The 15,586-nt window shown below is 39.8% G+C and overlaps 1 protein-coding gene across 1 annotated transcript; it reads right to left on the bottom strand.

The window, feature by feature from the left end:
* Positions 1-2,593: 2,593 nt before the first annotated feature.
* LOC135224556 (retinol dehydrogenase 11-like) lies at positions 2,594-15,385 on the bottom strand. The gene is made up of 3 exons (XM_064263654.1): positions 15,286-15,385; positions 14,980-15,119; positions 2,594-4,056 (listed from the first exon to the last, which is right to left on the bottom strand). Exons 1-3 carry the CDS (start codon positions 15,368-15,370, stop codon positions 3,793-3,795), a joined length of 489 nt encoding a protein of 162 aa, XP_064119724.1. The 5' UTR covers positions 15,371-15,385; the 3' UTR covers positions 2,594-3,792.
* Between the last annotated feature and the right edge of the window lie 201 nt (positions 15,386-15,586).

The following is a 15,586-nucleotide window of genomic DNA, read 5'->3' as shown; positions in this document are numbered from 1 at the left end:
GGTACATTGATGTTTTGACAGTGTTCTGGTCTGTCAGAAAACTCCTGTAGTGGTGGTGTAAGGTCCATGAGTCCTATGTACAACAAGATATATGGCTACTTGGAGCCTGAGAAGAGCAGGGCCATTTGGAGGGAGAACAGGTCCAGGTGATGGTCATATGTGATGTTCACTTCCAGCCTGCAGTGTCTGAGGAAGTCAACAAGTAGGGGTATCTGGACATGTGCAACAACTACTTCCATTTTAATTTTTTTCCTATTTGGTGGAGATTGTGAGGCTGATGGCCATATGATGCTATAAGCCTGCCAATGGTAGTCACTATGAGTAATTGGGTGTCTGGTTGAAATCAGCAATCATCTTTTGATGATGGTAATATGGACATGAACATGCACTTTTCCACCATAAACCTCCTACCAGAGGTGCTTTTAGCAACATAAGAGTCTGGTTGGTGAATGTCTGTTTAACAGGTAGTTTTCAAGTTTAAATGATGCTACTTGCAATTTACTTTCTAGTATTAAAAACCATAACCAGTTCTTGTTTCCAAATCAAAGCAAGTCAAGGATGGATCATGCATGAATGTAATCCCTCAAAAGGTTTTCATGTTATTTCAGTGGTTTTGCTTTTTTCTGGAAGAATCTCAAGGTTCCTGTTCCAGGAGGCCCACAATATTATGCACCTTACCCTCGGTGGCTGAGGGGTCGTCATTCCACCAATACTGGACCTAACACCAAGGGCTAGATGTGACATTGTTTCTCATCACTCAGGCACAGCATGCATCCAGCTCCACTTTCCATTAAGGGATTAAGAGCAAAACTTTCCATAATCCGAACCATTTTAGAGTCAAAATAGCTGAGGTGTAAGACTTCCGGGACCTTGGTGTCCACTGCCTTCAAAGCACTGGAACATTACCTCTCAGCTCCCATCCTCTAAGCAATCAAAAATGGCAACATGTCAAGGATCTGGGGAGATGCCTCAAGAATACAGCATCTCATATCTAAAAGTGTGTGCATTGTTAGGTACATTGAAAACTAAAGCACATCACAAATATTAATGGAATTAAAATAAACCATAACATATAAAGGCTAGATATGAAAAGAGAAAGTGTACATCTGATTGACAGCAGTAACATGGAAGAATATTCTGCTACTGTATTGCTGAAAGCCATTACTAATAGCCACAACTTTTGAGTCCTGCTGTCATATAATTAAAAGTAAACTAAAACCAAGACTGCAATTTAATCAGCAAATTACGCTTGTCAAACATCGTAAGTCAGGTGAAAAATATTTATTTTTGAGTAATAATAATTAGAATAAGCAAACTTTAATGTCAAAGAGTTGAGTGAAGAAAACATAATTGCAAAACAAGGCTCTTGCAATGAACAGCATGAATTGTGCATGGAATAGGATTTGCATGGCATTAAAAAGGGTGTGTGCTTCCACACATTTCATTAATAGAATTTGACAAACAGATTTTCTGACTGAGGTTTTGAATGACAAATCAGTATTAGTACTCTGTAAATACTTGTGCTGCAAGAAGTGAATAAACAGTGCACTTGTGCTGCCCATTAGCAGAAATAAGTTTGAAAACCTTTCAACTTCCACACACACACAAAGTGTGTTTCTTCAGTGATAAAATTCCTATAGTAATAAAATGTTTCTCATTGATTATCTGCAAAAAGAAAAGAAAAAAAAACCTTTGCAGCACCACACAATTCCTGTAAGAGGTAATGTCTGGTGCAACATGCTTTGCAGCATCCACTCAGGCCCAGCGGTGTTGCTTTCTGCCCTTTTACGTATCATGCCTTTGATTTCGTCTCACTCTGCTATCTTAAACTTGAACTTGCTTCATATTCAATTCTCATTTGTTTGAGATAAAATTATAGCAAGCACTGGGAGAGTTTAGAAACTTAACTTGTGGGATTGTGATTTTGGGCAATAATTTGACCTGCTTCTGACAAACCTTTGACTGTATGTTAGTTGTACGTACTCTATTACGTTTCACAGCACAGGTTACCAGTCATAATTAACTGATAATGCTGGAGGGGATGGTTCTACCCTGTATCTCATACATGTAGGGATTATTTAAAAAGAAGAATCACTGAAACCAGTCCAAAATACAAAATTCCACAAAATTGCAGTTACTTTTCCTTACATTTTTATATGCAATATCTGGTGTATATACCACAACATTAAATATCTTTGCAAAACAAATTTATCATACTTTTTCGGTTAAAAAATTTATAAACCTCTATAACATTTTCTTCAAATATTTTTCATATGAGTTCTTAATCCATAAGTCAGATTGGAGTTTGCTTTACCCCAATATATGAAAGGGTTAATATTTGCACTTTGTTTGGTAGCTTCAAATTCAGATAACTATAAAAAATAACCTAAGTTTTTCAATTCACCTCATAATCATGAGCTAGATTTTAACATATGGTATGCAGACCCATTATTTAATCATTAGCTACTTTTGCAATTTCTGATAAATATTAGACACCACATTTTGTAAAAGCATAAAACTGGATATATCAGTGACATCAACGAAATGAAGAAAATAATTTTGATAGAATTTATGCCAAGAAACTTATGCAAAATCTTATTCACAATTTATTTTTTCTATTTACAAAATGATTTAAAACTCATTACATACTGTTGTTCCAAGTATTTACAGAATATGTATAACTATGTATACAAATGATCACAAACCCAATTTTCCTCCATCCCATGGACAGAATTAAAATTTCTTTATAAAAAACTTCAATCTCTGAAAGTCTACATCCACTCAAACATGCATACAAACAGACAAGGTCCCCTATATCTCACTTTCAAACTTAGCATCTTTATCTTCCCAGACTCATTTAGTTTTTTGGTTCAACAACCTCTACCACACTGATGAGTTTATTGAATGGTTTAGGAAATATTTACTTCTTTAAGATTTTAATGAATAGGATGCAAAATAATATCACTCATTTCTAAGGAAGTTTTTAGAAGTTTTCATGAGCATTCAAAAATCAGTCAATTATCCACTTCATCACAAATCGTTCAACTAGAATTTATGCTTTTCAGCCATTTCCATAAACAGACACATCTGTACTTGCAATAAATTAGAAAAAATACACATTTCTTTAGGTTTTTGTCTTACTACTAATAAAATCTGTTTCTTAACCTTGCAGAAATATTTTAAATATCACATCTGTTAATCAATTCACAACCAATTAATTCCATTACCATTTGAAAATACTTCATTATTATTTAAACTATTTTAGAAAATTCACATCATTGTATACTTCACATACAAACACACTTGCTTACCAGTTTCAATTTGCACATTTGCTCTACAAGAGAGATAAAATTTTAGCTGTTTAAAAAATAGAAAATACACCAGTATATATATACATATATGCATACTAATTTATTTCCCTCGTGCTAATTTCACCATTCATTTTGCATCTCATATAAATACTTTTTTTACAAAGTAATTTTGGTTTATTTAGCAATCAATAACATTCCTATTTGCCAGTTTCTCTGTAATTGCTAAATTTATTTTCTACTCATTTTACCATAAACTATCTGACAACATTTGACCAAATACATCACATTAAAGATTGCATTCAAGAACTTCATAACAAAGCATATCTTAAGTTATGAATTTGCATATAAGTAGTGATGCTGAGGTGATACATACACCAGAAACAACTTTAAATATAGTACATGTACATCTTCCCATTTTTTAGTTTCAAAACTTTATGTAATTTAATTTACATTCAGCAGAAGTCCTTAAATTGGTTTTCATTTACTTTTCAATCACAACTACATCATCATCAATTCCATTATCAGTTTCTGGAGGAGTTTCCACATCAAGAAGGACCCCTTCTTCTCCCAACAAATCAGAACCATTTTCCCCTACAAGATCCATAGATACATCCCAGAGCCTAACCGAAGCTGCTTCATCTTGTGCAACATCTGCTAGTTTCTCAGTTTTACAGTTGGCCAAAAAGGCCCATTCCACTTCATCAAGTTCTTCTGAGACAGCACAGTGGATCGATGTCTGCGCACCCTAGAGAAACACAATAAAGATTAAAATCAAGATAGGACTACAAAGCTGTGAATGAAATTAGAATGAGGCTTTTTTAAACCTATACAAATTTTCTTTCTTTGCAAACTGAAATTTTATCTGCATGGCACTGGTGTCAAATTTTATCTGCATGGCACTGGTGTCAATATCTTTGCTGAACAAAAAATTACTGGTTGAGTAGTGGGGGGACTCACTACATATGTATACTGAATTGCATTGAGTTAATATCAATCAAACACCAGGCCTTGGAGACGTATGGTGGTGTTTAGCCGATTATAGATACATATGGTCAGAGTCATTGGTTGGTAGGTTATAGTAGACGAAGAATATTTATTTGTTGTAGGGGGCATATTAAACATTCCATGGAAAAGTGCTCTGTTTCGGTGTGAATTTCATAAAAGCGAGGTGAATGGGGGAGAGACTTTAGCTTGGTAAAGGCTCTGTTGCATGCAACTGTGTGCTGGAGCAGGAGAGGATTATATATGGGATATGGAAGGAGGGATACAAGAAATTGGACACATGGTTGGAGGGAGTCTGTTCATCAGGTGAGGTTTGAATGGCCAATTCGTAATTGGGCAAGTGCTGTTTCCCATCGTCTATTCTTGTGGCATGGGTTTAACCATGGTAGTATGGTACGTTTAACTGTGTGGAGCTTGTTATTTGAGATATTGGACCAGAAAGACTGTCAGCAATTTAGTAAGCAGTTACAGAAGAATGAGAAAAAATCTGAATACAGGATGGTTTTGATATATGGGCATCCCGACACAGCTGCACAACAGGACAGTGTCTACTTGCTCCTTGAATTTCACATACTACAGGATGGATGCAGTCAATAGACTGGATGAGGGATATAGAATTAGTAGTCTGAAAATAACAAAGGATGATGAGGGGTAGACTAGAAGTTGTTTTAGTGCAAACAAATTGGCATATAGTCCTGCTGTAAGTATGCTTGCCCGTATTACTTTAGGTTCGTATTGTGAGAGGAAATATCCGAGATTGTGTCTGCGGGATTGGAACCCCTGAATGTTCCACTGGAGTACAGTCACTAAGGGAATGAGATATATGAGTAGGTAGATATTATAGTCTGTATGGTTGAGTAGGGTTGTTAGATGGGAATAGACTGTCTTCGGTATGAAGTAGGGATGGGTGAGTGTCAGGATTAACAGGTGAGTCATCTGTCGGTGGGAAGTCTAAAAGTGTGGAGGAAAGAAGAGAGAGACTTGCGGGTACAACCCTGGATACCTTTCCTCAGTACAGAGGTCAAGTGGAAGGTTGGGTGGGAAAGGACACAGGTAGGGGGAAAGGTGAGGCAGGTAGTGATTCTGTGAAGTTGGCAGGGGGGTGGGGGTGAAGGATAGTGGGAGGGAGGGTTGTGGACCTCAGCAGTGTTATGATGAACAGCAGCATATTTTGATTTTGTGTGGGAGCTGTTCCAATTTGGCTTTTATTTCTTAGTGTGGGGGGTGGGGGGGGGGTTGTGTTAAGGAGAGGAAGATTTGGGAGTGAGGGAAGAGAAAATAGGGATGTAGAAGTAGGTATTTCTGAATTTAACATCTTAAAAGGGTTTGACAAAGATACACTTGAGATATTGAGATAAGAAGAGGGGAAGAGTGGTGGATAATGGTACTTAAGAGGTATGCAGCAGTTTGGGCAAAGAAAGGGATGAAGGTGAGGAAGTACTAGAGGTGGTGGTGGATTGGGAAATTCAAGAAGGAAAAAGGAGAGGGAAGGGTTGGTTGTGACATGTGATTGGCAGCGGTTTTGCTTGTTTGCTTTGCTGTTGTCATGATCTGGGCCAGGGTGACAGTAGTAAAGCCAAGGCAGCAAGCCTCCTGTCCAGCTTCTTTTAGGGTCTATAAATGTTTAAAGTGGAGGGCAGCCACCTGAATCAAACTTGTAGATAGGGCAACCATGCAGGAAAAATTAAAAAAAAATGTTTGACAGCACAATTGGCATAAATGCACTCTTGTGAGTGGCAATTTGCTCAATCTATCATGGTAAGGCGAGCTGCAAACGGGGAAGCTCGCTTGTGATCTGCAAAATTTGGCTGGGTGGGCAAAGTGCCAACACTTTTGGTATTGACATGGGGAATATACTTTTGGACTTTGTAATGTTGACCTCCAATGTGGGAGGTTTTGCCCAATGAATGTGATCCTTGCAAAATTTTTTTTATATTTCCTATTGCTCTTGTTCCAAGAGTGTAGCATGTAACATGGAGAGCTTCATGGTGGTCACTTTGGAGTTCTTTGAGATCTGTTGAACAGTCACTCCAACTGATATTGTCAACTGGACACCACTCAGAGGGTAACACCACTATTCTAGTGCAACTGTTGAGGTGAGAATGTGGAGAGGTAGGGAAGGCATTACCTTGTAGGTCTTTGAGGGTGGACACTTCTTGAGCCTGCGCCTCTGCATTCATCAAAAGATGCGAGTGGTTGGATCTTGTTTGGAATTTCACCGTTCCTACATGTCTCTGCAAGCACTATTGAAAGTGGAGTGTATTGTTCGTGAGAGGAGAGGTTGGGGGGACGATGAAGTACTTGTCCCATTTCTGGGGTTCAAAGAAGATTGGCATAAGGGCAGGATGGGTACTGGGGGACATTTTAAGGTGGGCAGAAGTGGATGGTGTTGAAGCCCTAAGAAATTTTTTCTGAAGAGGTGCTGTAGTGGCCCACTGTTTCACGGTGGAACACTGTGGTTCATACGATTGTAGAGTAGTCACCAAAGATGAACTAGTGAAAAGGGAGTGTGGGGCATCATGTGACGAGATGACAAGTGACATGGTAAAAGAGGATAAGGATGAGATTTCTGTGGGAGTAGTCTGGCTCGTGGTCTCTAAATTTGCGAAGTCAGAAAAGCCCCACAAAATTGGGGGGTGAATTTGAGCAGGGTCAGTCCCAAAACCTTTAGAATATTTTATTTCCATTAACAGCCATATGGGCATGGGTATATGATAGGGAAATATTTATACAGTCCACTACTTGAGGAGTATGGGCAAAAAAGTAAAATTCAAGGAAACTGTGCCCTACAGTATCCAGGTTGTCACAGACCAGTCTGAAATTAGCCTCTACCCTTGCAGCATGGACTCTCACACCTAAGGGGGGGGGGGGAGGGGGTGGAGGAGGATGAGGATTGGTAGGACAGTGAGAAGAAAGGGTGATAAAATTAAAGATTAATCCTTAATGGATGAATTGATCCTCGGGAGTAGTAATAATAGGTTTGGGGTGGTGGACGGATTGATACTATCGATAAATGATATTGTTATGATACAATAAAGTTTTATACATACTTACCTGGCAGATATATACATAGCTATTACTCCGTCGTCCCCGACAGAAATTCGAATTTCGCGGCACACGCAGCAGGTAGGTCAGGTGATCTACCCCCCCGCCGCTGGGTGGCGGGAATAGGAACCATACCCGTTTTCTAATTCATATTTTTTCTTCCAGCTGTCTCCTGAGGGGAGGCTGGGTGGGCCATTTAATTGTATATATCTGCCAGGTAAGTATGTATAAAACTTTATTGTATCATAACAATATCATTTTTATACATTCAACTTACCCGTCAGATATATACATAGCTGATTCACACCATTGGTGGAGGGTAAAAGACAGCTATTACTGAATATACAGGTAAACAACATACGTTGTAGGTAATAAATAAATAAAACCTTGGTTCCTATGTGTTTAGACGAAGGGTCGACTTCCTAGCTATTGCTAGTAGTCTGCTTCGTCTCAAGAGCCTCAGCGAGGATGTGACCTATGGCTAAGAGTTCTTGTAGATCTGTCAATGGGGTCTTATCCACTTACTTGACAGAATCTAGTGGTCATTTGTCAATGGGGTCTTATCCACTTACTTGACAGAATCTAGTGGTCATTTGTCAATGGGGTCTTATCCACTTACATGACAATACACCAATGCCTATTGGCATAATTTAAGGAGCACAACACCGATCCCGATCACCTGATCCTAACACGAGGGTTTGTGCTTAATTTGAAAAGAGCTATCCCCAAACTCATTTCAAATAAACCCAGAAAATAATACACTTATGTTAAAAAAAAATTAAAAAATAATTCACTAGTTAAGGATCAGTGTCGTCTCCCTATCCCAGCAACGCATCCGTGGACACGTATAACAAAGAGAGAAGGATCTCTCATAGGCCCACTTGATCTCCTTCGTGCAAAGAGGAGTCAACACAGAGTTGCACCTCCCGTTATTACAGCTAATATGTCTCTCACGACATATTGTTATGGAAAGAACAAGAATTGTTAAAAGCCCGCACTTCAAGCGCTTTTAATTCTTAGCTGTTTGAAGGAATCATCGAGTTACTCAAGAAGTGCTTTAGAGATTCCACTGTTCCAAAGAAGACCAGGGCTTTCTTTGAAATAGAACTCTTCTGGATGAAGCCCAGAGCCTGGCTTGCGCCTGGCTGGCGCTTCGCGCCTGCCTGGCGCCTCGCGCCTGGCTGGCGCCTCGCGCCTGCCTGGCGTCTCGCGCCTGCCTGGCGTCTCGCGCCTGGCTGTCGCCTTGCGCCTGGCTGGCGCCTCGCGCCTGGCTGGCGCTTCGCTTGCCTGGCGCCTCGCGTCTGGCTGGCTCCTCGCGCCTGGCTGACTTCTCCCCACTTGCTGGAGATTCGAGCTTGTTAAGAGTCTCGATGAAAACTGGCAATGTCCACCTCGGACACTTTATTTGCCTGATTTATTCGCCTCTAGCGCATCTGCGCCAGATTGGAGGCCTACTCCTTCTCCTCATCAGACAATGACAGTGTTTATTTGGACTGTCTTGCTCTGGCGTCTTTACGCCTGTTTGGCATTTGGCGCCTGATTGGCGCTACATTGTCCGAAAGTCTGAACATCCACAATCGTTTATCAGGAGATGGAAAAGGGTGGAAGAAATTCTTTCACTTTGAGCTTATGGCCTCCGTAACAAGGTGGGAGGTAATTTTAGTCAGCTACATCCAGTAGACGATAGGAAATCTAATAGTCCGAGAGACCAGTCTTCCTCCGAGGAGGATCATACTTGATACTTCCGTTGCTAACGAGCACTCTTCCTACATGTTGAAGAGTTCTCTTGTTGCAAAATCTTCCCTATCCTTGCACGAAGGCAGGGAAAGAGCCTGGAAGTCTAAGGAGATTCTGAGCTGAAATTGGGAGGATTCCTGATTTCTAGCTCTTTAAATATCTCTTCGAACCTTCTGGGAAGTGGTTTTTTAAGCCCTCATCGTATTCCAAAGACTCTGTCAGCAAACGTTTAAACCTTATCTCCTTTTGTAGATGAGAATGTAAATACATTGCCTGGACAACGAATCCTTTATCTGAAAGCGTTGATCCAGGAATAAAAGGTTTTAGTTCTTTTGCCAAACATACCATGCTGGCAGGAACCCATTGCCTAGTCTTTCTAGAATTTGATTCCAGATTCCAAGCCCAAAATTTCACTCGTCATTTTGGTCCTTTAGTACCAAGAGAAACATTGATGAGGAGCAGTTCCATCTTGTCAGAACACGGAATCTGAGGCCCAAATAGGATCCCATTGTAATTATAAGATCTCCTATTCTTGTCGTATAGAGGTATTGTATAAGATCCCGAAGATCTTAATGCTCTGCTATCTCCAATTCCCTTTATAGAGACAGAGTACATAGCCTTTTACTGCGTTCTTTGATAGCAGAAATATACAAAGGTGATTCTTCCCTCTGAAAGGGAAGAAAAAACCGCTGTGTGGTTCACAGAGGTATCGGAAGAGGACAGTTTCCTCATTCCCTCTAGCACGATCTGCAGTAATCATATATCTTATTCATGACTACTGTCATTTACCTTGAAACATCCTCTCATTCATGTCCACTTCTGGTCAGTCTGCACGCAGACAGACTCAGAGTGGAGAGGTTGTTAAGGTCCATTTAAAAATAGATGCTGAAAGAATATTCAGACTGTCTTGGAAAAGACTTCAAAAACTTGCTGTGAGAAGAACGTGACCTCTGTGAATCCAACCTCTCTAAGTCTAAAATGAGGCATAACGTATTATCCTCTCTTTCTTTGACGCCCTTTGTCTTACATTCTGTAAAGAGTTTATATTTTAGGGGAAAAAAGACTAAATTTTATTCCCCTTTCTATAAAATAAAGATGGCGTAGATTGCTACCTCTCTCTTATATTCTTTCTTCCCGTCCTTGTGCCTGGGCAACGAGAGACGGAAAATTCTATCATCGTTATTCAGCAAAACAACAAATTATTATTATCCTATTCTCCTAATAAATGATCCAGGATCGAGGAGAATCATTCAAGATTCCTATCCTAGGACATCAGGCCGTAATGTACAGTTCAAATACTTGAAAAAGCCTCTCACCCAATACTGAGAGCTCTTACGAGTCTTTTCCAGTACCAAAACATTACAAGGTCTCCCTTGTTATATGTTTACATAGGAGTAGGATAATATAACATCCTGTTAATAACAATGAAAGAGGAGAAAGAGGAGCTGCATGGTTCAATGGACTAGCCGAAACGTGCAATAAAAAAGGGGTTGCCAAGGTCTTTCTAAAACCTGCACCCAGATTAACTTATGAGTCCGATATATTTTCTATCACTTGTCTCATAAGGTTGAGGAAAGCGAGAGACTTCTAAAGATATCGGTTCTCTTCACCATGTAAAGGTCTATAAAGCAGAACCCACTTATCCTGACACGTACTACGTTTGCCTGTGCGATATCTAGAATAATTGTCAGTAGAGGGTTGATCTGGCAAAGCAAGTTTCTCCCATAACAACTTTTCTTGCCAGGAAAGAAGTCGCTCACGCGACCACTATATCACCTGACATGAGAAGTCTGTTCTTGTTAGAGACTTCCGCAATTTCAGTTAATCCTGACAAGGGCCACGGCCGCCTGTGCGATAACTTGTGTCCCTGTCAGGAAAAAACTGATCTTGTGTCAGTTCTCAAAGAGGAAACTCTTGGAAAGTCTGTCTCCAAATACTGAGAAATTGGAGATCCTGATGTCTTGCGCCTGGTTGGCGCCTCGCTCCTGGGAGGCGTCACGCTTCTGGCTGGCGTCTCGCGCCTTGCAGCGTCCTCGAGCTTGCCTGGTGCCTCGCTCCTGGGAGGCGTCACGCTTCTGGCTGGCGTCTCGCGCCTTGCAGCGTCCTCGCGCTTGCCTGGTGCCTCGCTCCTGGGAGGCGTCACGCTTCTGGCTGGCGTCTCGCGCCTCGCAGCGTCCTTGCGCTTGCCTGGCGCCTCGCTCCTGGGAGGCGTCACGCTTTTGGCTGGCGTCTCGCGTCTCGCAGCGTCCTCGCGCTTGCTTGGCGCCTCGCTCCTGGGAGGCGTCACGCTTCTGGCCCATTACTTGCAACCGTGGTCAGGAAATCTCGATATCAAAATAAGAAGAGGTGCTGTAAGAATCCTATAATTTTACAGTACTTCCATAGTTGGATTTTTCTTCTCAATTTTCCTCTAATTCGAGTATATCGGAAGGGGAATTATTCTTTCCTCGGTTAATTCTTCCGTATCCCCCCCCCCTTTTTTTTTTTCCTGAACGAGAAATATTTTGGCTAGCGCCTCCTACTAATTATCTTTATGTTATGTGCCAGAACATCTGTGTCTTTATGGTACCCGACATCCTTTCATATGTTAATTCCGTTCTTCTTATGAAAAACTATTATATACGTAGTATAATCCATTCAGGGAAACCATTCCCCACTAAAAGAATGTTTCCCATTCGACTCATACAACTTCTGCGCAATATCCGATTCTAAATACGGTTGTGTCGTTTCTCGAAAGACTTAACCATAGCGTAGTCTTGAAGTGAATCTCTAATACATCTCTCTTCTCACTAAGTATGTACTCTAATAAGACATGCTTTCGTAAGTATGAGTGCATTAAATAATATAATGTTCTGCTGCATTAGAATCCTTTAATCATGTTATCTACGGTAAACAGCATTGAAAGGTTGTAATATCTTTCTTATTGAAAGCTTCCTAACAAAAGGCAGACAATATTTATTTATGACAGCTTCAGTATTCCCTCAATCCGAGGCTAAGACCACGATTGTAGGGAAGAGATACGGTTAGTTATCCCATTCCGCAGGAAGAGAGAGCTGTAACCGACCGCTCACGACTGAGAACAACATGTACTGCCGCTGGTCTCTCTCTCAATTCAAAGCGAAAGCAGTCTTCGAAAGCCGACTGGCCTTCCCTTTCCAGAGTTGCCAGTTACTCCATTTAATAAAGGAATCTATAAAATTTTTATCGAGCTTCAGGAAGTTTTATATAAGATAATTAAGCGAACGAGACTCGACAAGTCTAGAAACTAAATAGGTGTCGTCTAAACAATCCTTTTTAACAATTTCTTCCTAGGAAAGTCCTAGAAGGGTACTGGTAATTCATGGAAACCTCTTCTAACACGAATAAAAAAGTTTCAATCCTACTCTCAATTCACCAATAAAGATTTGCTTCTCCGATCACTTCTCGAAGACACGAAAGCATCATATAACTTATACTCTAGCGTAATAGAATACTCTATAATACCGTTACATTAAGGTAAACCGTATTAAATTAGGGGAAATTTTGTAAGGATTTCACTTGACCATTATAGCATAAATTTCGGTATGTGAGTATGCCTTGCCATACCGTAGCCTAAGGCGATTTGTCCTAAGCATGGGTAGGAGCTAGAAGCTTAAAAGTCATATATATATGCTTTATCACTCAACGATATCCATATAATTCATTCGATTGACAAATAATCTAAATCGTTCTAATCAGAATAGATCTATATCTAAAAATGTACGATGGGGAATCTTATGTGAAATAACAATTTCATACCCCCATGGGATAGCGTTCTCGTCTAGTTGCGAAAAAAAAATGTTCGAACAATGACTATCACAAATGTTATCGAATGATCTCAAATATTAGAAGGCGCTAAATCGTCGCCTGATTCGAAAGGTGGATCGATTAAAGTCATTCTCATTTTGAATAATTCTACCAGAAGGCATTATACGAGGATCTTCGTCAAATTCATTCATTCGAAGTTCTCCTATCCATCATGGAACAGTAGGCATAAAAAGGGAGAATCACTGTTTTAGGATGCCTTTCCAATGGCTATCCCTGGCAGTCTGGGACGCTCTACAGAACCTGCCGAGGGGACGCCTGACCGGTGGGGATTCTCTGAAACCTCCTTTCGACATTCCTTCTCCTCTGGGCTTGTGAGCTTGGAAGAGGTCTAGACCTGAGAGCGAGACAGAGCCGATCAGACGCACCCTCCATTGTAATGGGGGAACACTATATTCACTTCTTACGTTCTAAGAGTTCGTATTTGAACTATATCCAAAGTCTACAATTTGCAAATATGATATTGTAGATTCTGCGGAGTAAGAAGGTGATGAGAATGCAACAACTACTAGTACTGTTACTACTATAATTGCTCGTTAACACAAGAGCTAATAAAGCTTCTAAAGGATAGTTACTTTTCTGACTTCCCAAACTAGGAAGAAAGATATACATTTCTCAATCAAATCTAACACTTATTTGTATTAATGAATAAATATAAGTAATTCCCTTTCATGAAAGTATATTTCGTGAAAGTGCATGAGTGTCTACCGAAAACTTCGGTAGTTACACGTCACTAATCTTCGAAATTTTCGAAGTTAATATTATAAAAAAGTTAACAAAAGCGTATGCCGAACCAAAGATCCATTACTTCCCTGTAAAAGTTAGCCCAGACGATCAATGGCAATGAAACACGAAAATCCATCAGGAGGAACTGCAAACGTTGTTTACATTCGAAGCGACAGAAAAAATATGAATTAGAAAACGGGTATGGTTCCTATTCCCGCCACCCAGCGGCGGGGGGGTAGATCACCTGACCTACCTGCTGCGTGTGCCGCGAAATTCGAATTTCTGTCGGGGACGACGGAGTAATAGCTATGTATATATCTGACGGGTAAGTTGAATGTATAAAAACAATATTACACGCCATTGATTTGGATAGAATCGGATGGGAAAGAGGTGCCAATACTTTTATAGCCCATAAATTCACTAATAATAACTTTTACACTGGCTAAAATCATGAGTGTGGGCATCTCAGGACTTCAGTAGTGCTTGTGATTTGAAGGGAGAATGTTCTGCGTCTCTCTCACATATGACGTCTTTTTGTACATTTGCTTGTAAATATACTAAGGAGTTGCTGTTGTTTTTTATTTTTGTCTTTTACGACAGTATGTCGGTTATAAATGTAATTTTACAAAGAAAAGTGCAAAGAGATATTAGAAAAACATGTAAAAGAAAACACAGTTATTGAATCTTCGTTCTCGGCAAATTTACTTTAATACTTTTCAACAAACATACTAAGACTGTTACTGCTTTTATTTCTTATCTGTTTTGATATTGTGAGCAGTAACTATAATTTTACACAATAAAATAAATCTATTTATTAAAAAAAAACATATTCAAGTTGGTAAAATTTACGATTGTCTTGTAAAAGAGGCCCCACAAGGGATTGGAAATAGTCATTTTCAACTTCTTGCAGAAGGTAGGGAAAATTTTTTGCATTTTTTTTCTTTCACCATGTACATTTGCATATCTATCTCTTTCCATTTATGTGTTTTTTTGTAAATCAGCCAACCTCTAAGTTTACCTGGCCTGAGGAGCTGCATATCGGTTTATTTACTTGTCCAGTAAGGGTTAAGAAAAAACCAAGCCAAAATTAATTGAGCATATGACCAAAGCCCAAGGCTGGAGGACGATCCAAATGGAGGTCAAATGGTTGCAAATTGCCTTTGGGATTAATATGATACTTATGCAACACAACAAAAATCCAAAATCATGTATCTTGCGATATAATAAACCAAAAGCAGGAATATTTACTTTAACATACACACCATGCTGCATAAACAAAAACTATCCACTAACATATCAGTATCACTGGTTTTACCTGCTTTGCTGTGCGCATGAAGAAAAACATGATGGGCAGGAAAAATAGCTTTTTGGCCCAACTAAATCTTGGTGCAGAATAACGCATCAATCCTGTGTACACAAACCCAGGACACAGGACAAATGTACCAACACCCTTACCTGAAAAATGAAATGGAAGCATATGAAACTAAAACAACAGTCCTAATCTAGGGTTCACTATTTAGTAAACCTAAAATTTCCTAACAGTGCCCCACAAGAAACAGAAGGCATAAAAAATGCAAAGACCAAAGACCAATAATCAGTCTATAGGGTGACTCAAACCCACCTCTAATAGGCAAAGAGACTGGTACCCTCTGAGAACATGGATGCATAGGGGAAGTTCCCAGGCCTAGAAGGAGAGAAACAACCATTAAGCATGATTGACTCACATTAATGATCACAAAATAGATGTGGTTATATGTACAAGAAGAGATAAATCACAACCACTCCAACCTCTCTAACTATCAACTCAGGAAAAAGCAGACCAAGTAGGGGTATATGTAAAGGAAAAGACATCAACTAAACATAGATAAGGAGAATAAAAGGCAGGTCAATCTTTTGTAGTGAGATGACACAAAGGATTATCA

Source organism: Macrobrachium nipponense, chromosome 12, assembly GCF_015104395.2.
Source record: "Macrobrachium nipponense isolate FS-2020 chromosome 12, ASM1510439v2, whole genome shotgun sequence".
NCBI lineage: Eukaryota > Metazoa > Arthropoda > Malacostraca > Decapoda > Palaemonidae > Macrobrachium > Macrobrachium nipponense.
The sequence above is the reverse complement of the archived record's forward strand: the minus strand, read 5'-3'. Positions and strand labels throughout refer to the sequence as shown.

What these genes read in the sequence shown, in the direction of transcription:
- LOC135224556 (XM_064263654.1), bottom strand. Translation starts at nt 15,370, where the DNA reads ATGGTTGTTTCTCTCCTTCTAGGCCTGGGAACTTCCCCTATGCATCCA. An exon ending in AGTCTCTTTGCCTATTAGAG is followed by an intron (nt 15,120 to 15,285) that starts GTGGGTTTGAGT and finishes TTCATTTTTCAG; the next exon opens with GTAAGGGTGTTGGTACATTT. An exon ending in TCATGCGCACAGCAAAGCAG is followed by an intron (nt 4,057 to 14,979) that starts GTAAAACCAGTG and finishes GTGTTTCTCTAG; the next exon opens with GGTGCGCAGACATCGATCCA.